General features: G+C 42.2%; 1 protein-coding gene across 6 annotated transcripts in view; it reads right to left on the reverse strand.

Annotated features, from left to right (window-relative positions):
* Nucleotides 1–25,232, reverse strand: part of MYH10 (myosin heavy chain 10) — a 121,617-nt gene that overhangs the window by 36,984 nt on the left and 59,401 nt on the right. For all 6 annotated transcript variants that reach the window (XM_018064634.1, XM_018064633.1, XM_018064636.1 and 3 more), the window contains 9 exons: nt 22,015–22,078; nt 20,152–20,250; nt 18,411–18,554; nt 18,069–18,164; nt 14,801–14,919; nt 14,020–14,172; nt 7,399–7,572; nt 4,464–4,637; nt 3,854–3,968 (listed from right to left, as the gene is read on the reverse strand). In XM_018064634.1, coding sequence (XP_017920123.1) covers nt 3,854–3,968; nt 4,464–4,637; nt 7,399–7,572; nt 14,020–14,172; nt 14,801–14,919; nt 18,069–18,164; nt 18,411–18,554; nt 20,152–20,250; nt 22,015–22,078 — 1,138 coding nt within the window. The remainder of the gene's footprint in view (nt 1–3,853; nt 3,969–4,463; nt 4,638–7,398; nt 7,573–14,019; nt 14,173–14,800; nt 14,920–18,068; nt 18,165–18,410; nt 18,555–20,151; nt 20,251–22,014; nt 22,079–25,232) is intronic.

Genomic DNA, 25,232 nt, shown 5'->3' on the forward strand with positions numbered 1-25,232 from the left:
TCTTTACAAAATAAATGAATACAGCTGAACCACTCCCAGCTCCAGGTGTCAGCATTATATAACGTATCAAAGGCAAATGGTTACCCCCATGTAAACGCAGGATGAAATTTAAGAGCAACAAGATACCATGTGCATTGTCTTTTATAATATTATCTTGCAAATTATTAACAAATCAGGACAAAACTATAGTAAGTTACATTACTCTGAACAAGGTGGCATTTACTATTAAAAATACACTGTGTAATTTTATTTCCAATTCAGATTTTGGAAATATAATTTACTTCAAATACAAACAGTAACTACCATTATGGAAAACAAAATTCCATTGTACAAAATGTTAAAGTAACAATCAAATAATAACTAAGACGATACTTATTGATCATACCGTTACTCATGAAAATATCTCAGGAGGCACATTTACAGGAAAATGTAATTTTTAGGTCTTTTCCCCCTGTATGTTAGCTCCTAGAAGTAGTAAGAAATCACATGTAGCTGCTAAGAGATCCCATGACATCTTTTAGCAAAAAGTTGGGCACTATGAGTCTCTAGGGCAGGGCTGCCACCAATAAATCTGAATTCTCCTCGTCTGGCCTGGAGAAAATTCTGACACAAAGTCTATTTTAACACGAGTGTTTTATACTCAAGGTATTGCATCTTTGCAGGCAAACTACAGTCACACATCATATCCTCAAACATTCAGTCAACTTGTCATTTTCTGCTTTTGTACTAACATGGCTATAAAAATATGCAACTATTTTTACGTTTTTTCCAGGACCATTTTCTTTCCAGCTCTTCTTCTCCCAAGACATCCCTACATCTAGAGTGAACAAGATGAATTCTCCACCCTACACCCCTTTTCAAACTCCTGGGCCTGCCACTGAGCTCACACATGAAACACGCAGTCCTTGCAATCGGGGAAGCCTGGCATCCGGCTCTGCTTGCCCCGCCCCCACCCCACCCAATAGTGGGTCACCTCCAAGAACCCGTCACTCGGATTACATCAAGTGCCTGCACCTGAGCTGACGGATGGCAAGACTTCCCACTAAGAGCAGCAAGCATGCAGGATGACTCTGGAGCGGACACTGGCACAGCCAGGCCACCCTCGGGGTAGGAGTCCACTTGGCCTGTTCAGACCACAGTGGCGACATGTGCTCCCAAGCTGCCTGTGGAGAAAGTTAGGCCCCGGGAGAATAGTGCCAACAGCTGAGGACAGCTGGACAGGGCTCGGGCCAGGCCAGAAGGGCCCTGCAGGCCTCACGCCTTCCTCTCAGAGATCCTGTCATCAAGTGAATAACGCTCTACAGCTCATTCGGGAAAGCATAAAACAGGCGCGTAAAGGCTCTCCAGACAGGGTCCTCCCTGCACCTGTGACATGGACACACGCCACATCTTCACGGCAACTGCAGCCTCCCCGCCCACCTCTGCCACCAGATCTCTCATTCCTGAGACTTCTGACCTGGTGCGGACAAAGGCCCTTCCGTATCTGGATGGGGAGGGTGGGGCTGAGGAGGAGCTGGGAAGGCAGAAGCCAAGGCAGAGCCCTCCGTCCCGCTCCCGCTTCTGAGTGTGTCCTGGGAAAGCCCTGGGCAGGCGCAGAACAAGTCTTTCACGGTTCTGGGATCCTCCTGACTGCAGATGGTCCTGGAACTTAGTGTGAGGCTGGACGAGTGGACAGGTCAGGGACTCAGCAGGTGGTTCCCACCAAACTGCTTTTGGTCAAACCCAGGACCTCCTGCCGGGATTCCCTAACACCTGCTTCTCTTCTCATTCACAATGAAAAGAGAAAACCCATTTTTGAGACTTTAATGGTAGACCTAGTTTCCTCTGTTCCTTTTCTCCTAGGCTTTTCTTCCATGCCCACTGCTTTTATCCTTGGTCACCTTACTCTGAACTCCCTGCTTCTGGGGTCTTTTACCAACAAGCCAGTGCCCTCTTTGCTTCTTCAAGTTCACACTGTGTTCCTACTCTGACCTACAAGCCTACCGATGCCATTCAGTTCATGAGGGCAAACCCATGGTACCGGCCAGAGGGTTTCTCTGTGGTCCAGCCTCCTCTGTCACCATTCTCATCTCCTGCAAAATTCGCTCCGCCTTCTGGTCCCAGCCCTGCCCTAAAACCTCAATGGGATTCTTACCCTGAGCTGGGATTTTCCACTTCCTCACTGTGATCATTCCTTCCACTGGCTCAACACCCCCTTTGCCCACACAAACATCACTTCTAAAACCACCACGCACCCCGATATGAGTTCAGGTAAACTGTCACCCTCTGTGGTTAAGGCCCGATCAGGATGTAAATGCTCACTAGTGATGCTGGGAGACTGCCCGGCCTTCAGCACGTGCTCAGGAGACACTGGCTTTGTTTTTTCAACAAATTATTATTTTTCAAGGACAAGAAAGACTGCCTCCTCCTTCATGACATCTGACCTTAGCACCCCAGGAACAAGGCAGACCCCCTCTGTTCTGCATGTGACAATCATCTCAGGGGTCACCAACGCTCAGCAGTCATCCACACGTCTTACCTCCTTTGCTCTGAGACCTGAGCGACGCTGGGAGCAGGAGTGGGTGTGGGGGCCCCACACTGCCCAGGGCAGTGCAACAATCCATTCCTGACTGAGCACTACATTCCTGCCGAGCAGCGCCAGTCACTCTTGCCTCCTCTTCTTGGGATGTTTCCCACTGACCTGTGTGGTCTTCCTGGCCCTGTGGACCCAGTGGCCCCCAGATCTCAGGGTCCCCTTTTCCGCTCTAGACTCACAGCTCAGACCCACTCTCATACTTCCCAGACCACAGGGCCGAGAGTCCCTCTGCTGCATGGGCACTGTGGACGCCACCTTGGGGTCCTGTCCTCTCCTCAGGCCTCAAAAGGCTGCCGTGGCAAACCAAGTTACTGCCAGGGACAGCGAGCAGCAGCGGCCAGGTGCAGACGTCCACCCAGTGGGACAGTGACGAAAGGCCTGTTTCACCTGCTGGAAGCCGCACCTTTCCCTAGTTCCTGCCTGTGCAGTCTCACAGCCACTGTCTCTCTCCAGGACACGTGCTGGACACATGCGCTGTGCCCACCCCCGCACTTGCTGGAGCTGACCTAAGTGGCCTGATTAGACCGTCTTTGACATGGTCATCGTCCCCAGCTCACTGTCTCTGCGGTCATTCTTTCCTTTCTCTTTGCCCTGATGGCCCTAAGCCCTCTGATCTGCCTTCTGGGTTTCTTTCTCGCTACCTGTGCAGAGACACCTAGGTGACGAGGTCTCGAGATGCTACGGAAAAAGCAGAAGTGAGCTGACAGGCCTGGGGTCAGGGTCACGGCCTAGGCAGGGACAGACTCGAAGCTAAGGTCCTCATGACCTGAGGCCAAGTGAAGTGGGGGGAACAACCAGGATGAAACATGTAGACAGCTAGGCTCAGAAAACACCGGTCCCACTACAAACATGGACACAGGTGCTTTGCTCCTCTGGTCTACGATAAAGCCACTGAAACCGCCACCTGAGGACTGGTGGCGATAAAGACAACTGACCTAAATGCAGATGGTCTGAGAATGCAGAGGCTTCCAGGGTTCTGCATCCCAACACCCCTGGGTTACGACTGTGTGGGGACCAGGGTGGCCTGGGGCAAATGTGCAGGTCTTATGGCTGTGCTACTAGAATGTTCCCACAGCATCTGACCAAGAAGGCAGATGTCTTGTTACTCAAGTTTTCTAAAGTGGGTAAAATCCGACACAACGGCAGCCCTGCTCTAGGGAAATTGAAGAGCTTTAAAGTAAGAAAATATACACACATCTCTGTGTAAAGAACCATACTTAAGCCTTAACTGTAGAAGACTCCAGTCAAGCTCGATGACAAACACGGGCACATTCTTACCATCCTTCCAGAGCTCTGCCACGAATCTGTCGGAGGACTGGTGCAGGAGGGTGGCCACGTTGTCATTCAGGGGGTCCATGTTCTTCATCAGCCACTCGTCTGCCTTGTAGTCCACCTGTCGGCCCAGAGCCAAAGGCGGCGAGAGGGGCAAAAACAAAAGCAAGAGAAACATATTCAGCCTCAACCCCAAATGTTCACAGAGCCTCTGCCAGGCAGAAGATGGCAACTTCAGGCTGAACCCAACGTGCCTGGAGCACTGCCCTGTTCCCTCCCCAGAAAACCAACCAAAAGGAAGTCACATATCCCTGCAGCCTTCACCCCTAAAAACCTTCCTCCCAAAGCACTGGGGAGTCTGGGGATTTTAAGCATGAGCTGCCCATTCTCACTGCTTGGCCATGCAATAATTACCTCTCTCCCCGCTTCACTCCCACCTCTCCCTCTCCACAATTCATAGAACAGTCCAAACAATGGTGGTCTCAAAGGCAATGCATTTGTAGTAGGTACTGTATTTAAGGGTTTATAAATGTATACCGGCACATTTGTTACAACCCTCATCAAAAGTAGCAAAATTTCAAGCATGGTACTTTTAATGGAATTCTTTCCCTCTTACCTTCCCTGCATAATGGATAATGCAAAAATCAGCTTTGTCTTTCAATTGACGTGGTTTCTGAAACTTGGAGTGGGACCCTTGCTCTTGAACAAGCTTTTCAACAAAGGTCTTATCTGTGGCTTTAGGGAACCAGCACTCTTCATCCAGAAGGGCCAGCACGCCAGGAGGGTTAGCCTGATAAAAGAGGCAAGAAGAATTGACATATTCTGCACATCACTGTACGTGTAAGGATTTTTTCCACTGGGTTTGCCAGTTTAACTTCGAAAACAATTAGAGCTTCATAAATATCTACGGAAAGCAAACTTCTAGGATAACAGGTATTGCCAAACTATAACTGTAACGCAAATGCTGAGATCTCAAAGGCTAAGTACTGGTAAGAAAACAGATGAATACTATATTTCATAAACTTATTAAAAAAAAATTCCAAGTAGATAACTCCCGAAAAGTAGCAAATAAGAGACACCAGAAAGCAAACGGAAGGTGTAGAGAAACTTAATCTTTATATTCAATAAACCCTCCACAACCTGGAATGCTTCAGACATTTTATATCCTATCCAGGTCAATTTTAGATTTCTGTTTAAGTGATGATTAAATGAGCATTTCACACTTTGTGAAATATTTAAAGCTACAGTTAAGTAGAATATACGGAAGATGATGATATAATTTATCAATTACTTTTTAGGTTTGTGTTGAGAGCCTGTGTTATTTCACTCAACTAACTCACTGAAAAAAGCCTGAGAGACACAAAGACGGAAAGCAGACGAGTGCCTGGGGTGCTGAGGAAGGGGAACGGGAATGACTGCCGAAGTACAAAGTTTCTTTCTGGGATGATGAAAATGTTGTGGGATTAGACAGTGGTAATGGTTGTACAACTCTATGCTGAAGCTCACTGAATTTTGTACTTCAGAAAAAATTTTAGGGTAGTGAACTCTGTCTCAAATAAAAAAGTGTCTGGAGCGTGCTATTCTGGAAGGCCAAAAACCAATGGAAGGGCTTCCTTTTGTGGGAAGAAAGTGGGCGTATACCTGAAAGCTAAACGGAATATTACAATAGTGATGGCCTACGCTATAGAGGTTCGGGGTCATGGTTTACTGCCATACTGCAAATATGGCAAGTTTCTGATCCAAGACTGAACAGACCAATTCTAGGGACAGAGATCAACCCTGGGATTTCTTTGGAAGGAATGATACTAAAGCTGAAACTCCAGTACTTTGGCCACCTCATGCAAAGAGTTGACTCACTGGAAAAGACTGATGCTGGGAGGGATTGGGGGCAGGAGGAAAAGGGGACGACAGAGGATGAGATGGCTGGATGGCATCACTGACTCGATGGACATGAGTCTGAGTGAACTCCGGGAGTTGGTGATGGACAGGGAGGCCTGGCGTGCTGCGATTCATGGGGTCGCAAAGAGTCGGAACTGAACTGACTGGACTGAACTGAACAATGAAATCAGCATTTGGGATAAATCCCTACCAGTTTTCCTCAACTCACAGGCCCTTTGTATTTATTACAGAAGAGCTGGCTCTGTACAATAATGATTAAAACGTAACTGGAAGGATGTCTTTAGTGGTCCAGTGGTTATATATACTCCTTGTAATGTAGAGGACATGGGTTTGATCCCTGGTCAGGGAACTAAGATCTCACATGCTGTGGAGCATCTAAGCCACAACCACTGAAGCCTGTGTGTTACAACTAGAGAATCTGTGCGCCATAAGGAAAGATCTGGCATGACGCAACAAAGATCCCGTGTGCAGCAACTGAAGACCTGACACAGCCAAACAAATAAACATTAAAAAAAAAAAGTAACCACGACTGAAATGTCATAACGTGGTCAGAGAAAGGCTGAGGTTAACAGAACAGGAGCAGGTAGAAGCAGCTGAAAGCCCAGGACGAAGACCCTCACTCCCTGGCTGTCTAGTTCCTGGCTCCGCTATGTAAAAGAATTTGCAGGGTTCGGAGATGCTGAAAGAAAGCTATAATCAAAGGCAAGCAGGTTTAGCAGTGATCCTACAGAAGAGATGGGCCAGAGAGGCATTTAACCAGATTTCACCCACTCACAACAACCTTGAGAAATGAAGTTCTGGACTAAGGTAAGTGAAACACACATCTTTCTGCCATAATTTTTACATTTTTAATCTTTCAATGAAAATATTTCTTAATTCTGAAAGAGGAGCCCAAATATAATCTTTTCTAAAGGACTCCATGACAGCATGACTCAGAATATCCACGATTTTGTCTCCTTTTTATTTTTCCGATTTCATCCTTTAGTGTCAAGATCTCTGTTATCACTTTTCCTTTTAATTGAGGATTTCTAAACAGTTGTTTAGGAGACGATGTTTTGTCTCCTGGTCAGAGTTTCAGAAGCAGCTGGCCAGAGGCTGGATTATGAGAGATCAGGAAAGATGACAGTCTGGCAGGTGCCCCCACCCCGAGTCATTTTTTGATATTTTCTTTCGGAAAATACTGCCCTCACTCTACATTTTGAAAGGCTCCTCAAAGGAATAATAATCCCATATCATTCTACATGCTATTGTTAAATGTTTTACGATTATAAACTCTTACAAACATTGTAAAAAAGCACCTTTGTACTTATGAGGATAAGCTTCAGTGATCCCCCAAAATGGATCTGCATGACCCACCAAATTCATGGCTAAACACGGAAGCCCTTTATCGTCTTGGACATGTGCCTGGCTGAGCCCCACACCCATGAGAGGACAGGACACGACTGAGAGAAAAGACAGCTCGAGAAGGGTCTTACTTGCAGGCTCTTCACTTTTTAAATGGGTATTTCATCAAAGCATCCTAGTACATTTAGATCAGAAAATTATCTTCACGCTGATGAGACAGGAACATTTCCGTCTCAGTTTATGGGAAGAAAAGCTCAAGGCACCGCCTGAGCCTGGGCGGAGAGCCGGCCGGCAGGAGAGGGTCTTACGGGTCTCTCGATGAGGTCAATGCAGGGCTGCAGGTCGAGGCCAAAGTCGATGAAGTTCCACTCGATGCCCTCGCGCTGGTACTCCTCCTGCTCCAGGATGAACATGGTGTGGTTGAAGAGCTGCTGCAGCTTCTCGTTGGTGTAGTTGATGCACAGTTGCTCGAATGAGTTCAGCTGCGGAAGTGGGGCGGGGGAGAAAGAGAGGAGGGGGAGGAAGAGAGGACCAGTCAGCTTGTTCTCAGAATGTTCTCGAGGAGTTATGAACCAGGTCTCAACTACCCTAGACTGATGAGGATCTCTCTTAATCTACGCACAAGCCCCGCCCCCCCACACCCCCACATCATGTTACTGAGAAGCTAAAATGAGAACATGATAAACTCAGTCTGCTATTGTAACTCAGTTCAGTTCAGCCACCCAGTCGTGTCCAACTCTGCGACCCCATGGACTGCAGCACGCCAGGCCTCCCTGTCCATCACCAACTCCTGGAGTTTACCCAAACTGGTGTCCACAGAGTCGGTGATGCCATCCAGCCATCTCATCCTCTGTCGTCCCCTTCTCCTCCTGCCTTCAATCTTTCCCAGTATCAGGGTCTTTTCAAATGAGTCAGTTCTTTGCATCAGGTGGCCAACGTACTGGAGTTTCAGCTTCAGCATCAGTCCTTCCAATGAATATTCAGGACTGATCTCCTTTAGGATGGACTGGTTGGATCTCCTTGCAGTCCAAGGGACTCTCAAGAGTCTTCTCCAACACCACAGTTCAAAAGCATCAATTCTTCGGCGCTCAGCTTTCTTTACGGTCAAACTCTCACATCCATGGAAAAACTGGAAAAACCATAGCTTTGACTAGACGGACCTTTGTTGGCAAAGTAATGTCTCTGCTTTTGAATATGCTGTCTAGGTTGTTCATAGCTTTTCTTCCAAGGAGCAAGCATCTTTTAATTTCATGGCTGCAGTCACCATCTGCAGTGATTTCGGAGCCCCCCAAAATAAAGTCTGTCACTGTTTCCCCATCTATTTGCCATGAAGTGATGGGACCAGATGCCATGGTCTTAGTTTTCTAATGTAGAGCTCTAAGCCAACTTTTTCACTCTCCTCTTTCACTTTTATGGGGCTCTTTAGTTCTTCTTCGCTTTCTAGCACAAGGGTGGTGTCATCTGCATATCTGAGGTTATTGATATTTCTCCCAACAATCTTGATTCCAGCTTGTGCTTCCTCCAGCCCAGCGTTTCTCATGATGTACTCTTCATATAAGTTAAATAAGCAGGGTGACAATATACAGCTTTGACGTACTCCTTTCCCTATTTGGAACCAGTCTGTTGTTACAGTAGCTGACATACTCCTTTCCCTACAGACTGGTTCGAAATAGGGGAAGGAGTACGTCAGTTACTGTAACTGATTATCTACAAATAAAACCATTTTTACTAGTGAATGGTTTAATGAAGAGAAATGAATAAATGAGAAAGTGAGAAAAATGAAAAAAGACTCGGGAAGGTCAGAGGCCGAGGAGGCAAGTGTTTCTTTGAGCGCTTTGCGGGTATGGAGAACAGATGGGCTGCTGTCCTGTCCCCTCTGCTCCTTACTTAGGCCAGTGGCTCCAGAGTGAGTTAGGAAAAAAAAAACCTTTTCATCTGTTACAGACATTTCAGTTTCCCTCTGTGTGAACTCTGCCCATTTCTCCACGGTGCTGTTGATGGGATGAAAAATGAAAGGATGAAGTAACAGGGGTAATTTTCTTAAAGCAATTGTGTTCTGTGAGAAGTACTCAGCCTTTTTTTCTGCCTCCATGCTGTCCACACAAGTACCATGGGGCCATAAATAACCTCTTTCATTATAAAAAGTGATCTTCAATTACAGAAGGCTTAATCAATCCCCAAGGAATAGACTCACGGTCTGAAAAAGCCATTCTGATCTTCCCTGGGAGGTGCAGCACTCAGTGTTTTAGAATGAGGTCATGCTCGGAGGGTGGGGCAGTGTCTGCCTTGTTTAATGCTGTATTTCTGGTGAACTGTATCAGCATTTGCAGACTGCCTGATGGTGGTCGTGTTTATGTGAATAGATTTTTCTCTGCCTTAAGATCACGAGACTTAGCGCTCTGCTCAGCCTGAGCTACCATGTATGATGGTATTTTTGTTAAATAAAGGTCTACTTGCCTTCCATATTTAAGCTACTAAAAATATTTTAAAATTATTTGTTCTTCAATTGGTTAATGCCTGGTATAAGATCTGAAATGTACAGAGAGTTGCACTGAGAAGTCTCACTCTGATCACCCGCTTGATCACTCTAATCAATAACTGTCACCTATTTCCTGCAATTTTTCCAGAAAGTCTCCACACTCATAAATGTGTGTGCTATCTAAACTTTTTAAGCTTAACAAAGTATCTTGGGGTCTGTACTATAAAGCCACCCTATTCTTTACAATGGGTGTACAATTCCCTACTACATGGATATATGTCATAATTAATCAAATCAACCTCCTATGGTGAACATAAATCTCCTAATGGAGGACAGTTAGGCTTTTTCCATTCTTTTCCCATGATAAATAATGCTCACTAAATAATTCTGCATTTTTAGTATCTAAAACATTTTTCTACTGTGTATATTCATGTCAAAACCATACTTCTGAAGTTCTACAGCTTTATGTTTTATATCTCTTAGAATCCTATTTTCATTTCTTTTTCAGAATTTTACTATGTATGCTTTATTAATTTATTTTTCAAATTAGCTGCTAGTCTTCCTCTATCCCTTAAAATTCCTATGAATAGTTTTTAAACAAGTATGTTCTATTTCAAGATAAATTTGGGGAAGATTTACACCCTTATAATGCTGAATTTTCTCATCCAAGAACAAGGCACATTTTTACATTTCTTCAAGTCTTTTGTTTTTTACAGTAGCACTGTAAAGTTGTCTTCAACTAAATCTTGCCCATTTTTTCTCAAATTTCTTCTTAGGTATTTCATCTGTTTGTTTGCAGTTGGAAGTGGAGGTCTTTTTCTTCATTGTATCTGCTGATTGTTTACATGCAGGAAAGCAATAGACATGCAATTTGCATGCAGCCGCCTTTCATGACTTCAGTTTTTCACAAATCAGTACATACTAAAGCAATCTCTTATAGTGGCAGTGGCAGTTTGGTGGATAAAACTACTATACCATAACAGTTCAGGTTTTATGAGGATAGACATAATCCAAAAGGGTTCATTTCAAAACAAGACAATTCAATATCCAATTGGCCAAAGTATTACACTGATCCCGAGAAGTATTTATGCCTTACTATATAATCAGTCTATCAAAAGAGAAAGTTTTACATTTTTAGGAGACCAAAATTTTATCAAGGTTTTAGGAAAACCACAGTAGATATTTGACTACAAACCTTTGATGGATTGATGCTGTTTGGAGAAATCTAGTCAGATTAATAATGAAATATATTGAAACCCAACAACAAATGCTGTGGGTGTGTCTTCAGAACAGAGACCATCACGTCTCTTCATTTCTCCATCTCACACGGCTGCTCCCGACCCCCACCCAAACCACCATCATCTGGCCGCTGAGCTATGACACCACCACCCGCCACACTCTCCCCACGTCTGCTTTTCCATCTCATGTGTTTCCAGCTCCTCTGCCCCTCTCTTCAGCTACGTCTAGTCACTGTGGCTTTTGGCAGTTTCTAACATCCAACATGATCTCTGTTTCTAACATCTAAATGATCTCTGTTCATTTCCAAGGCAAACCATTCAATATCACAGTAATCCAAGCCTATGTCCCAGCCAGTAATGATGAAGAAGCTGAAGTTGAACGGTTCTATGAAAATCTACAAGAACTTTTAGAACTAACACCCAAAAAAGATGTCCTTTTCATTATAGTGGACTGGAATGCAAAAGTAGGAAGTCAAGAAACACCTGGAGTAACAGGCAAATTTGGCCTTGGAATACAGAATGAAGCAGGGCAAAGACTAATAGAGTTTTGCCAAGAAAATACACTGGTCATAGCAAACACTCTCTTCCAACAACACAAGAGAAGACTCTACACATGGACATCACCAGATGGTCAACACTGAAATCAGACTGATTATATTCTTTGCAGCCAAAGATGGAGTCAGCAAAAACAAGACCAGGAGCTGACTGTGGCTCAGATCATGAGCTCCTTATTACCAAATTCACACTTAAATTGAAGAAAGTAGGGAAAACCACTAGACCATTCAGGTATGACCTAAATCAAATCCCTTATGATTATACAGTGGAAGTGAGAAATAGATTTAAGGGACTAGATCTGATAGACAGAGTGCCTGATAAACCATGGACGGAGGTTCGTGACATTGTACAGGAAACAGGGATCAAGACCATCCCCATGGAAAAGAAATGCAAAAAAGCAAAATGGCTGTCTGGGGAGGCCTTACAAATAGCTGTGAAAAGAAGAGAAGTGGAAAGCAAAGGAGAAAAGGAAAGATATAAGCATCTGAATGCAGAGTTCCAAAGAATAGCAAGAAGAGATAAGAAAGCCTTCCTCAGCGATCAATGCAAAGAAATAGAGGAAAACAACAGAATGGGAAAGACTAGAGATCTCTTCAAGAAAATTAGAGATACCAAGAGAACATTTCATGCAAAGATGGGCTCGATAAAGGACAGAAATGGTATGGACCTAACAGAAGCAGAAGATATTATTACAAGGTGACAATAATACACAGAAGAACTGTACAAAACAGATCTTCACAACCAAGATAATCACGATGGTGTGATCACTCACCTAGAGCCAGACATCCTGGAATGTGAAGTCAAGTGGGCCTTAGGAAACATCACTACGAACAAAGTTAGTGGAGGTAATGGAATTCCAGTTGAGCTCTTTCAAATCCTGAAAGATGATGCTATGAAAGTGCTGCACTCAATGTGCCAGCAAATTTGGAAAACTCAGCAGTGGCCACAGGACTGGAAAAGGTCAGTGTTCATTCCAATCACAAAGAAAGGCAATGCCAAAGAATGCTCAAACTACTACACAATTGCACTCATCTCACACGCTAGTCAAGTAATGCTCAAAATTCTCCAAGCCAGGCTTCAGCAGTATGTGAACCGTGAACTTCTAGATGTTCAAGCTGGTTTTAGAAAAGGCAGACGAGCCAGAGATCAAATTGCCAACATCTGCTGGATCATGGAAAAAGCAAGAGAGTTCCAGAAAAACATCTATTTCTGCTTTATTGACTATGTCAAAGCCTTTGATTGTGGATCACAACGAACTGTGGAAAATTCTGAAAGAGATGGGAATATCAGAGCACCTGACCTGCCTCTTGAGAAACCTATATGCAGGTCAGGAAGCAACAGTTAGAACTGGACATGGAACAACAGACTGGTTCCAAATAGGAAAAGGAGTACGTCAAGGCTGTATATTGTCACCCTGTTTATTTAACTTCCATGCAGAGTACATCATGAGAAACGCTGGGCTGGAAGAAGCACAAGCTGGAATCAAGATTGCTGGGAGAAATATCAATAACCTCAGACATGCAGATGAAACCACCCTTATGGCAGAAAGTGAAGAGGAACTAAAAACCTCTTGATGGAAGTGAAAGAGGAGAGTGAAAAAGTTGGCTTAAAGCTCAACATTCAGAAAACGAAGATCATGGCATCTGGTCCCATCACTTCATGGGAAATAGATGGGGAAACAGTGGAAACAGTGTCAGACTTTATTTTTGGGGGCTCCAAAATCACTGCAATGGTGACTGCAGCCATGAAATTAAAAGATGCTTAATCCTTGGAAGGAAAGTTATGACCAACCTAGATAGCATATTCAAAAGCAGAGACATTACTTTGCCAACAAAGGTCCGTCTAGTGAAGGCTATGGTTTTTCCAGTGGTCATGTATGGATGTGAGAGTTGGACTGTGAAGAAAGCTGAGTGCAGAAGAATTGATGCTTTTGAACTGTGGTGTTGGAGAAGACTCTTGAGAGTCCCTTGGACTGCAAGATCCAACCAGTCCATTCTAAAGGAGATCAGCCCTGGTTGTTCCTTGGAGGGAATGATGCTAAAGCTGAAAGTCCAGTACTTTGGCCACCTCATGCAAAGAGGTGACTCATTGGAAAAGACTCTGATGCTGGGAGGGATTGGGGGCAGGAGGAAAAGGGGATGACAGAGGATGAGATGGCTGGATGGCATCACCAACTTGATGGACGTGGGTGTGAGTGAACTCCGGGAGATGGTGATGGACAGGGAGGCCTGGCATGCTGCGATTCACGGGGTCGCAAAGAGTCGGACACAACTGAGCGACTGAACTGAACTGAACATCTAACAACTTCTCTCTCCCGCAGGACCACTAGACCTACTCTCATTTTGCCGAGGATTCTTCCTGAGGCTGGGGCTTCTCATGCTGAGCTCTTAACAGCTGCAGACACACTTTGAACTGTGGGTCTCCCCAATTCCTTCCATCACAGCCCTCTTCTCACTTCATTATTCAAAATCCCGAAAATTTGGTCGTTTTTCTGTCACTTAATGTTTGACTCTCTACTAGAATGGCAGGGACTGTACCTGCTTATCTGCCATCATATCCCTGGTACCTGGCACTGCAATTGGTACACTGTGAGCCTGAAAGATTATCTGATGAAAGAATAAACAGAAGCAAGAAGAGCAGGAGGGAGAGTGACATACCTCAAAAATCTCAAATCCAGCGATGTCCAGGATCCCAATGAAGGAAGCCCCTTGCCGTTTGGTCCTGTCCAGAGCTTTATTGATGCGGTGAACGAGCCAGCGGAACAGCCGCTCATAGGTAGCCTTTGCCAAAGCTTCTACTGCAAAATCTGCCTGTAATTAGACAACAGCAACCTTTTAGTCTGAAAATAATCTCAGCAAAACACTAAAAGCTGTTAGATGGAGGGAATTTAATGATCTACAGTGCCCTCCAAACCCTAAAAGAGCACTTACTGCTTAATCATGTCTGTTTTACACATCCAACAGAGGATATTAGTACAATTAGATATAGACTGGAGATAATCAGTGTAGGAGATGGATGAAAATGCCCAGGAAAAATGACTTCCTTCCCCTGCCCCTGGGCTTCTGTGCAGCGTTATCAGCCCAGAGTCCACCATGAAACAGGTGATTCTAACTGCTACATTCCCGGTGCTGGGCCCTCCTCCCCTTACAGGAACAAGGGATCAATCAGGCATCCTGCTGGGTAGGATGCTGGGGTACACAGCTTTTTCCTCCTGGATGGTTCATCTACCTGGGGAAAATTCAAGGTTATATTTCAAACTTCCTTTTTTATAAGTCACCTCTAAAAATTTTCTGCAAGAGAACAGTCAACTAGTACCAAGAAACACGTGGATGATGGAGCTTTTATTGGTTCAGTTTGCTACATGCCAATCAGAAGATGTCATGACCACGGTTATCAATCACTCAAGCAACAACTGTGTGATAACTGTGTTAAACTTACTTGTTCTTTGGTCTGGGCTTTCTGCACGTAGTCTCGGCCGACCTTGATCCGGGGGGTGAGAATGGCCCGAGTGAACTCCATCACATTCATGCCAAGAAGATGGCAGAGCTTCTGTGCAACTAGAGGGTAAAAGGCCTCCTAAATACCAGGCCTCCTTACCGACCTCATCATAGCACATTCAATAAACAGTTGAAATACCTTAGTAATCACCTAATTGTATTAAGAAATTAAATATAAGTCTTAAGGTTAGACAGGTGTTAGGTCTTATAAAAACTACCTTCATCCTTTCATATTAACAACACTTATCCTTAGGCCATAAGAGATGATTAGTCAGCAATTACTTACTCTGGATAGCTTAATAGATAGAAGTTACTAAGTCTTAGAAGTCATGGATAATGCAGAGAATGAGAAAAATGGTATTCAAAATATTTTAAATCACCATGTTACCAAGATAATTTGTCATGCCTACAGAGTGATCCTAGTACTTTAGTAGGCAAGAAACCTAAGGGATTTTAAAAATCAATTATTTGATTACATGGCTCACATTAAAAAGCTGCTAATTTTGTTATTGTGGATTCTCACCAAATTTAGGGCACTTTTCTCACCAGAAGTTCACTGCCTAATGTCACTAAGGTCCAACAAGTGTTCCAATTACTAATAAATGTTTGATTAGGGGTTAAAATAACAATAAAATTCTCTAAGGAAAAACACATTTTGAGTCATGTAGAGGCATAACCGAGTTCATTCTGAAAGATGCACTGTATCCCACTCCTCTGATCCATGTGAACTGCTGGCCACCCAGCAGCACCCCTGGGTGGGCAGGGAGGCTGTGCCTCAGGGAATACTTCCTTTGGTTTATGAGTCTTCTCACCAACTGCCCTCCTCACCCTCTACATCCTGACTCCTCTCAGTTAATGTACATAGGTATGCATGTGTATACGTGTTGGGTGGGAAGCTGAAAAATACACAGAAGTAGAAAAAGCAAATTGCTCACATTCTTTTTTGTGATGATAAACATCATTTTAGAGGCTAAAACACACACTTCATAGAGTGACTCTATCTTGGCTTACTCTCCTCCACAAGGAAAACAAGGTCCCTTATTACATTTTCTACTTCTAAGCCTTATTACTCTGTTATTTGCCACTTTTGTTTTTCTTTATAGTCATTTTCAATCTAAAAGGTAATAATCTGCCAATATCACTGAGAAAACTCCAGTGGGGAGCAGGTAGATGTTTGGGTGTCACTGGGATCGGAGCCCTTCACCCTGACTGTGCCCCGTGGTCACTGAACACATGCCTCTGGCGCCCGCCACCCCACACATCGGTGGTTAGACCTGGCAGACTTTTCTTGGTTTTCATAGTGATGTGCTGATGAAGGCAATTTTAGTAAATTTAGTAATTTTAGTTTTAGTCCTATTAATGATAGCAGAGAATAAGACTTTTCTGAAAAATGCCATTTTGATACCAACATGTAAAAATGCCATGGGAAATTAACATTTAATAATATATTAACCTGATAAAATAAGCCGGTCACAAAAGACAAACACTGAATGATTCTACTTATAAGAGGTACCCAGACTCGTCCTATTCATAGAGACAAAGTAGAATGGCGGTTGCTGGGGGATGGGGTACGGGGACTTGTTTTAGAGTTTAAGTTTGCAAGATGAAGTCTACAGAGTGACTGCATGATAATGTGAATATATATTATTGAACTATACGCACAAAAAGGGGTTAAAATGACAGATTTTGTTATGTGTAATTTTACCAGAATTAAAAATTTTTTAAATACTGATAACCTGAAAAACTCTGGTAAGAGAAAGCAGAAATATCAATACAAACAGAAGTCCAGGTGTATATATCCACTTCAAGTCCTCATTTTCTGATCTTGAGTTGAGCATCAGACTGAAATGTTTACAAATGAAGTATCTGGGATTTGCTTTGAAATAATCTAGGAAAGGGGAAGTGGTATAAATGAAACACAGGCCATGGATTGGTGGTCGTCTATGCCAGGAGACAAGAACGTGGTAGGAGGTCCTTCCACTCTGCTCTCCCCTCGCATATGTTTAAATCATGCTGTAATTAAAAAGTACAAACTCTGGCACACTGCAACAGTGCAAGTGTTAATTAACCACCACTACTACCTAATACGGAGAAGGCAATGGCACCCCACTCCAGTACTCTTGCCTGGAAAATCCCATGGACAGAGGAGCTGCAGTCCCTGGGGTCGCGAAGAGTCGGACACGACTGAGTGACTTCACTTTCACTTTTACTCATTGGAGAAGGAAATGGCAACCTACTCCAGTGTCCTTGCCTGGAGAATCCCAGGGACGGGGGAGCCTGGTGGGCTGCCGTCTCTGGGGTAGCACAGAGTTGGACACGACTGAAGTGACTTAGCAGCAGCAGCAACTACCTAATATAGGTAATAATTCAAGAAAATTTATAGAGTTGTAATTATTTAAAGCTTCTTATTCAATACAAAGCAATTAATGTTACTTCTATTACTGGGGATGTAATGAACAGCCAGGAGGCAATAACACTGGAGCCATTTGGCTTTTAAAAAACAGTTGTTCTATAAATGAATCAGGAAAAGGAAAGAAGGATGCTCCTGGGAGGCAAAAGAACGTTCTGGTGACCAGGCACAGATGCCTCAGCTTGCTTTGTGTCTCCAGACTGTCGGAAGCAGACCTCACAAGGCTTACAAACACATTTTGAAGTGAAGTCGCTCAGTCGTGTCCGACTCTTTGCAACCCAATGGACTGTAGCCCACCAGGCTCCTCCATCCATGGAATTTTCTAAGCAAGAGTACTGGAATGGGTTGCCATTTCCTTATGGTTCACAAATTTTTGTTTTTAACTGCTGTGAATTTGAATCCATTTTTAATATTTAAAAGTTTGAAAATTTCATATTAAAATCTAGGTTTCCACCTTCCTTTGAAAAATTAGTTCTGGTTCCAGCCCTGGACCTGCATTCTGGCAAGGAGAAAACTGGCTGGAAGCCAACAGCTGCAGCTCCCTTAGGCACGAGCTGTGCGGTCTCTTCAGCCCACTCCCACATCCTAACCCCCGTCACTAAGGCAGGGTCCCCACACCCGCTCCTCAGCTGGCACTCCATCCTCCTCCTTCCTCTCTGGAATCTGACTGACCCTTATGTAGGCATGTGGAGCCTCATGGGAGACACCTCAGGATGCTTTTATGCTCGTGTTGTAACACATTTTTGGAGAATACAACAGGCCATAGAAACAGAAATAAAATCAGTGTTCATCAGCCTACCTGTATTTTCCGGCATGGAGGCTTGATCAGTGTTTCGCTCCTTTTTGAAAGAAATATTCCCAAACTGAAGCACTGAAGATACCACTTTAAGCATTGCTGTATGTTGATATTAAAAAAAAATTAAGATATGATATCAAAATGTAGAGGACATATTCTAATGTATTTTGTGCTAAAAATTAGCTATACAAAACTTTTCAGAAAGATGAGTCTCAGGATTTCATAAAATTAAGAGGCAGGTCCCTTTAATTTCACAATCATTCTCTAGTTTAGGTTTTTTACCCCTAACTTATAAGTCTTGGTAAAACTGAGCATCAGAATCTTATTAAGAGAAATCACACATACACAGAATCTCTTCATGGGAGAAGCCCATTATATGCATCGCCTCCATTGTCTCCTGGAAGTTATCTTTGTCTTGTTGTCCCGGAATAGGAATATAGCCATTGGAGAGAAATCTGTAGTTATTAAATCCTTCAAGGAGCAAATCAGCTGAAAGAAAAGAGAATACAACGTCATAAACAGTCATCAACAGACTGAAGCACAGCCCCATCTTCAAACTGGACCCACAGGACAGAAACACATCTGATTCACCACCACATTTTACATTCTCACATTAAATACACAGTCTTCCATGATCTGTACAGTGAAAGAAATGATGACGTAAACAACAGAAATCTCAACAGGGGCTTTTGGGACAGTGGTTTATACAATGTTTGAAATCAGATAGCTGGGAAATGATATCAATTTTCCAGATAACTAAACTTTATTGTTTCCAGATTTAAATACTTCAGACATCTTTTGAGGAGGAGCCTTCAAACCATACTCTGCGTTCCTGGTGTGGAACGTGGGCCCGCCAAGTCCTGAGCCAGCCAGCACCCTGGAGCCCTTTCTCCACGTCAGTCTGCTTAGTGGTCATTTGCCTTTGAGAGCGATGTCTGACACAGCACTAGTCTGACCGGGTGTTATAACAGACATGCCCACTGACTCTCTTATTTCAGGGGACATGAATAAGCAAGAACAAGCTCCTTTTCAATAAATGTGTTCTTAAGAAAAGAAGAGCGTGCAAAACAGTCAAACATGGTTTTCCCTACAGCAGATGTTATCTGGGCTTCTGGCTTTGTGTGTCACTGGCTCTCCTGCAGAGAACTTCCCCTGATCACATCAACCCCTTAATTCTTATCTACATCACATGGAGCTTCCACTGGGTATTGCTTAAAAAAAAAAAAAAATTCCTTCTTTTAACAGTTATTTTCTTGATTCATTACTGCTTTCAGTCTGCCAGGCTGAAAATGAGGGTTTTCTTCCCTTCAGCATTATCTATTGAATACCCTTGAAATTTTAGTCTCTCAACGGCAATTACTCTATTTGCTGCTTATTTTTTTCCCTTGCAGGTCTTTAACTAATTTCTGGGTTTAATGCTTCCACAGATGATCCATGGTTAGTAAAAGCCTATATCTCAAGTGAGAAAAGGACTGTAGGGTTTTATATGTCTATTGTGGTATCTAAATAACATACATACTAATTCTAGAGAAGCAGCATTTACTCTGAGACTCAGAAGAAACCAAAAAGTTGTGTATCTTCTTCTGACCCAGCAAAATTCTGACCCAGGAAAGAACTTACTTTTTACCTTGTCCAACTCTAAATTTCTGGTCTTTGTGATTCACAAAATAAATAAAAATCCACACAGGCTCTTTCTAGTACTACTGGAAGGATAAGATACATTCAGTTGTAAATCTAGGAATACACACATGTATTCAATTTCACTTTATTAAATAAATTTATTTCTCATTACTTTTATATTTACAAATTTTGAAACAAAATTTGTATAAAACATATCATATGCCTTCAAATTTAAAATTATTTTAAAAGAAAAGTACAAAAGATAATACACCACCACCCATATGCTTGCCACTTCAAGTACCTATCCCATGGCTTGAAGTTCAATTTCACTTTCATAATTGAGCCAGCTAGAATTTTGGTATGTGTGTGTGCATAATTCTGCAACTGTTCTCTTTCTAAAAAAAAAGTATTATAAAAGATATTTAACTGAACATAAAACAGTAAAAAAAAAAAATCTGTAACTTACACTTCAGATGTTCTCCTGCTCCAGATAACAACTGGTAAAAGATATGAAAAGTACGCTCATCTTTTGCTTGACGAACAGCACGAGATTTTTCCAGAAGGTCTGAGCAACGGTGGTTAAGGGTGACAATGAAAAGGTGGTCTCCTCTCAGTGTCTGTACACATTTAATTTGTAAGATTTTTCTTTCTTTAGAATACAGAAACTAGTCTGCAGTGAATCACTCTAAATGACTGAATTTTGTATGCGGAAAAAGAAAAGATATGCAACTTCTGTTTCTCACTAATCTTCTAGAACCTCTGAACTTGCAGAGAGCTTGAAGATCAGAGCGCTTCCCTCACCCCTCCTCCACCCACACTACCCTGACACAAGGAGCCGTGAGATGCTATAAAAAAAGGGAAGCCAAGTTGTCTGAGGTGGAAAAGCCTTGAAACAGCAGACTTATTATTGCAATTTCACAAAGAAGGAAACCAGGGCACAAAGAAATTACTCAAACAGCACAGTCAGAAACCAAAACTTTGCTGGACTCCAAAATACGTGTAACTCTGGTACCACTCCAGTCAGTTAGCACCTGTGTGTCAGAACACCGCAGCCCCGTGTGGGTATTTGGGGCGTGGATCTGGGGCCTGTTTGGTTTCTCTGTCCACTGAGTCTGGATGCTCCTGGAATATCTCTGCATTGACAGTCACACTGGACTCCCAAGAGTCTCAGTTTTACTGCTTTGGGAGAGAATTATCTTCTCTGAATTAATCTTCCTGGGGCCACCAAAGCAAACTGTGTATGTGCATACAGCCTAATTCTAGTTAAAAATTGGGCTACCCCAAACACACCCTCCACATTCGGTGAAGCGTGCCTGCACATGAAGGATCTCTTCAACATGAAGGGACTCTAGTGCAGCGGTCGCCAACCCTTTTGGCACCTGGAATTGGTTTTGTGGAAGATGATTTTTCCATGGACCAGAGTGGGGATGGTTTGGGGATGATTCAAGCACATTACATTTATTGTGTACTTTATTTCTATTATTATTACATTAGTTCCTCCTCAGATCATCACGTGTTAGATCTCAGAGGCTGGGGACCCCTGCTCTAGATCAACTTGCCTGTCATGTTCAAGTGTTTGCTTTGTTTTCTGGCTCTGAACATATTTAGAGACATAAAATATAGTTCTGAATTAACAGGAAAAATCCGATCCATGCCTGACCGGAGGGCCAGAAACGGTATCTATCACAGAGTATTAACAAGTATAGAGAACTGTCAGCTGTTATTTCCTAATTGGGACATTATCATTCAGAGTCATTTCTAATTTATTCTTTTTAATCAAACTAATTCTCTCTATAGATCCATCATTCCTTAAGGCTATTCTATGCTTGTGACATTTCTTAGGACTAGTCTATGTGTTTGACTGTTTTTTTCCCCTCTGACTTTATTCTGCTTAACACTAACTGAAACTGCTTCACCTCTGTAGATTATAAGGTTTGTTTTAATGGGACATGGTCACTCTACTAATATCAAAAGTAAATGGGGAGAAAAATGGGCTAATACAGCAGTAACTGAAGATGTTATTCATCTAAATGTGCTATGAGCACACAAACACTTCCTGGATCCATTTGCCTATACAGGTGTTCTCACCTTAGTGGGACCCTCCACTTCCCCAGCCACGTGACCAGATCATGACCCAGTGTCACAACAACAAAATATCACTTTGGAGTTCATATTCAGTGGTTGAAGGTATCTAAACAAGTCACAATTTCTCTGGGCTTGAGTTTTATCATCTGGGAAATGGAAGAGGCGTCACAGAGGATGGCCACCAGGCTGCAGGAAGATGAAATCAATTCTCTATTTTGAATAATGCAATTATGAAAAAGGATACATGTTTCAATGTTGGCCCCAACAATATAGCCAGTTACATCAAAGTTGATCCGAATAAACTTGCCCTGAAAATAAATTAAAAAAAAAAAATGCTGAAAATAAATTAAGGACACAGAAGATCTGAACACTATAATAAATAAGCCAAAGTTACTGTGTCATGTATCCACAAGTTGGTTACAAAAATGGAATCTTAATTATATTATCCCAAATAAAAGGGAAAGAAAAAGCCTCAATAAACTTAGGGCTGGGGTAGGTTACTTTACTAGGCATAATAAAAATGAAATGCTAACCATTTAAAACTTTTTAAAAGTTATTCTAAATAATCTGAAAGATTTTAATAGCTTTAAAAGAACACTGTATCTAGTCCTCTAATGCTAGATTTGAGAAAAGTGAAAAATAAAGATGATTTCCTAAGAAAACAAAAACTCATTCAAAGAAAAACAAGAGAAAAGTTGAACAGACCATAAACACAGAAAATACTAAAATATAATTACTCCTTTAAAAATGATGGATTGGTCTTAAATAGTTTAGCAAATTCCTTAAGGAATATTGAATTGTCTTACAACACACATAACTGTTTCAAGGGAAACAGAAAATAGTGATTCTTTCACAATCCATTTTATAAAGTTATCATAACACTGAATATACAAGCTGGCAAACATATCATAAAAAACATATCAGAAAGCAAAATAAAAGCAAATATCTTACTTGCAAATATAGATATAAAAGGCCAAATTAAATATACTTTGTAAAACCAAGGAACACAACAATGATCAAGAATCCCAGGACTGCTAAGGACTGATATTTGTAAACATACTACAACTATTCATCACAGGAAAAGGCAAAGGATGGGACGGCTTCTCAGTGGACATGGACAAGCAGATTCCAAAATTGAAGGGAAATGAAGACGACCTAAAGAAGTCACAAGGATTTTGAGAGCTCTCGGATCTTTTCGCACTACTTGATTTCAAGAAGCTATAGGATAATGAAGAAGGTGTGGTACTGGTGCATGGACAGAGATGCAGATCAACAGAGCAGTGTACAGTCCAGGAGCTGAAAGCCTTGCTCTGCACAGGAAGTGCATGGCTAGTCTGATACAGCTGAAGTATCAGGCCGTCACAGTGACAGATGCACACTTCACTAAGGGTCTGCTTTGGATGCCACTAAACCCGAAAGTGTTTGAGAGGGAGGTAAAAAACATGATTCCTTGATGAAGCAAAAGCATTTTGAGCAAAAGCATGCCTCTTAGCACGCCTCTTAGCACCTCTCAAACAGTTATGTATAAAGTCGCTCACTACGTTTATAAATTATCAAAACACTGGTTAAACGGAAACAACTCTGGACATGGGTCTAAGATTTGTAACTGAGTATATGCGTACAACAGAATACATTAACAGAACGTGAAACTGAAAAAGAGGATGGTGACAGCAATATCAGCAACACCCTCAAGCTTAAAAGTGGATCTTTGTGTCACAGAACTTAAGGAGGTAACGATTTAAATTCTATCGACTACCATGCAAATCCATCTTTAAGAGGCTGCTGGTGAGCATTTAGCAATTACTCCCATAGAGAATTTGTTAATCACTTTAGAGTCACAAAATAAAAATGACAATTTGCTTGCTTATTTGGTTAGTTTTATTTCATGAAGGGAGAGAAAGTTTTGTTTGGATTTTTCTTTAAACAGGAGAAAAAAACTTTTCCTCCTTTTCAGATGGACTAGTGATATTATGTAAGAGGACTAAATAAGAACAGTTAATACAAATAACAGTTTACACAAATAACAGTTGATACAAATAAAATGGTTGAGGCATTGAGAGATGCTGACACAATGCCCCACAACTCCAGGAGAAGCAAGGCTGTACTTTTTCAGCACCTGCAGAACAACGTGGCCCAAGCACATCCAGGGGACTGAGAGAGAGTGCTAAGGGAACAGAGAAAGGATTCCCGATAGTCAGGTGCAGCTGAGTAGTCTTTCGGTTTATCAAGTACATTCATCTGCTTCAAGCTTAACAGTAATTTAAAGGGAGGTTCTGTGCTTGTTTCGAGTTCTCTTAAAACTACAACAGAGAGTAGCAGTCCATGATAACAGAGCAGTCTGATTTCAACTTCTAAATTGTAAGGAAAACTACTCATTATTTTCAAGTCTGGGCACACAACTATTCAGAGTGGCAACCATAAACACCTTTCTTCTCTTCTGACAACAGGTTCTCACTTACTATTGCCTTTGCATTGTCAGAATGCAATACTGGAAGAATACCTAAAACGTCTGACAGTCCGTAATTCTGTGAAGAGAGGAAGATCTTTTTCGATCTGTAACTGTAAAACATTTTCATTTTTAGATTTACAAGCACCAATTAGAATGGTCAATCCAATGAATCTCTTCATTTCGACACCATCCACTTCCTTTTAATCACTTTCATATACAATGTTGCCTTCAGCATTTGTCCTTTTATAAACCATACTGGATAAATGCTGATCCACAAACATCACAAAAGATGTCACTCGGTCATTCAGAACACCAGTGGTCCAGATCCTTATTACAACATTCTGAGTGAGGAAATTCTTCCTCTTGAAAGATTAACTGGATGCCAAAGACATATTTCCTTTTGGTCTTTAGAAACACATTGTTCTTGCATCTGAGAAAATTCAAGGCTACACCATTTGGAGACTCAGTCTGAGACTTACGGAACCAAGTTCACCATCATCGTTAAGAGTCTACAATGCTGCCTATCTCTCTGCATTCATCCTCTCATTCATCTAATAGTTGTGAAATGTGTTCCTCTGTCACTCTTTTCTCTTGGCCATTTTGGTGAAAACTTTTGATATTTCAACTATGTTCACTGAAAGCTGAAAGTAGACTAAAAACTGCTCTCTGCGGCACTCCTTCATACCGTCTTGAAAGAGAGTGCAATTCTTTGGGCCATAAGCAAACTACAGGGCGATGCAGGAGTCACTGTGATAGCCTCCTGCTAGGCAGTTCCGCTGCTCTCTATTATTCTGGTCTTGCTTTAACACTGTTGGGGATGACTGGTGAGTAATGATGAATCAACTCCCAGGATGATGAAACAGCAAAATGTTACAAAATACAGAAAAGATCACTAATATATCAAAGTGATAAGATTACTAAAACCCTTAATTTTTCTATATATAATGGTCCAAAGGAATCATATGGTACTTATGAGAGAAATGAGTTTTACTCTATTTTTTAAAATAAGTCAA

The sequence above is a fragment of the Capra hircus genome, chromosome 19, assembly GCF_001704415.2.
Source record: "Capra hircus breed San Clemente chromosome 19, ASM170441v1, whole genome shotgun sequence".
NCBI lineage: Eukaryota > Metazoa > Chordata > Mammalia > Artiodactyla > Bovidae > Capra > Capra hircus.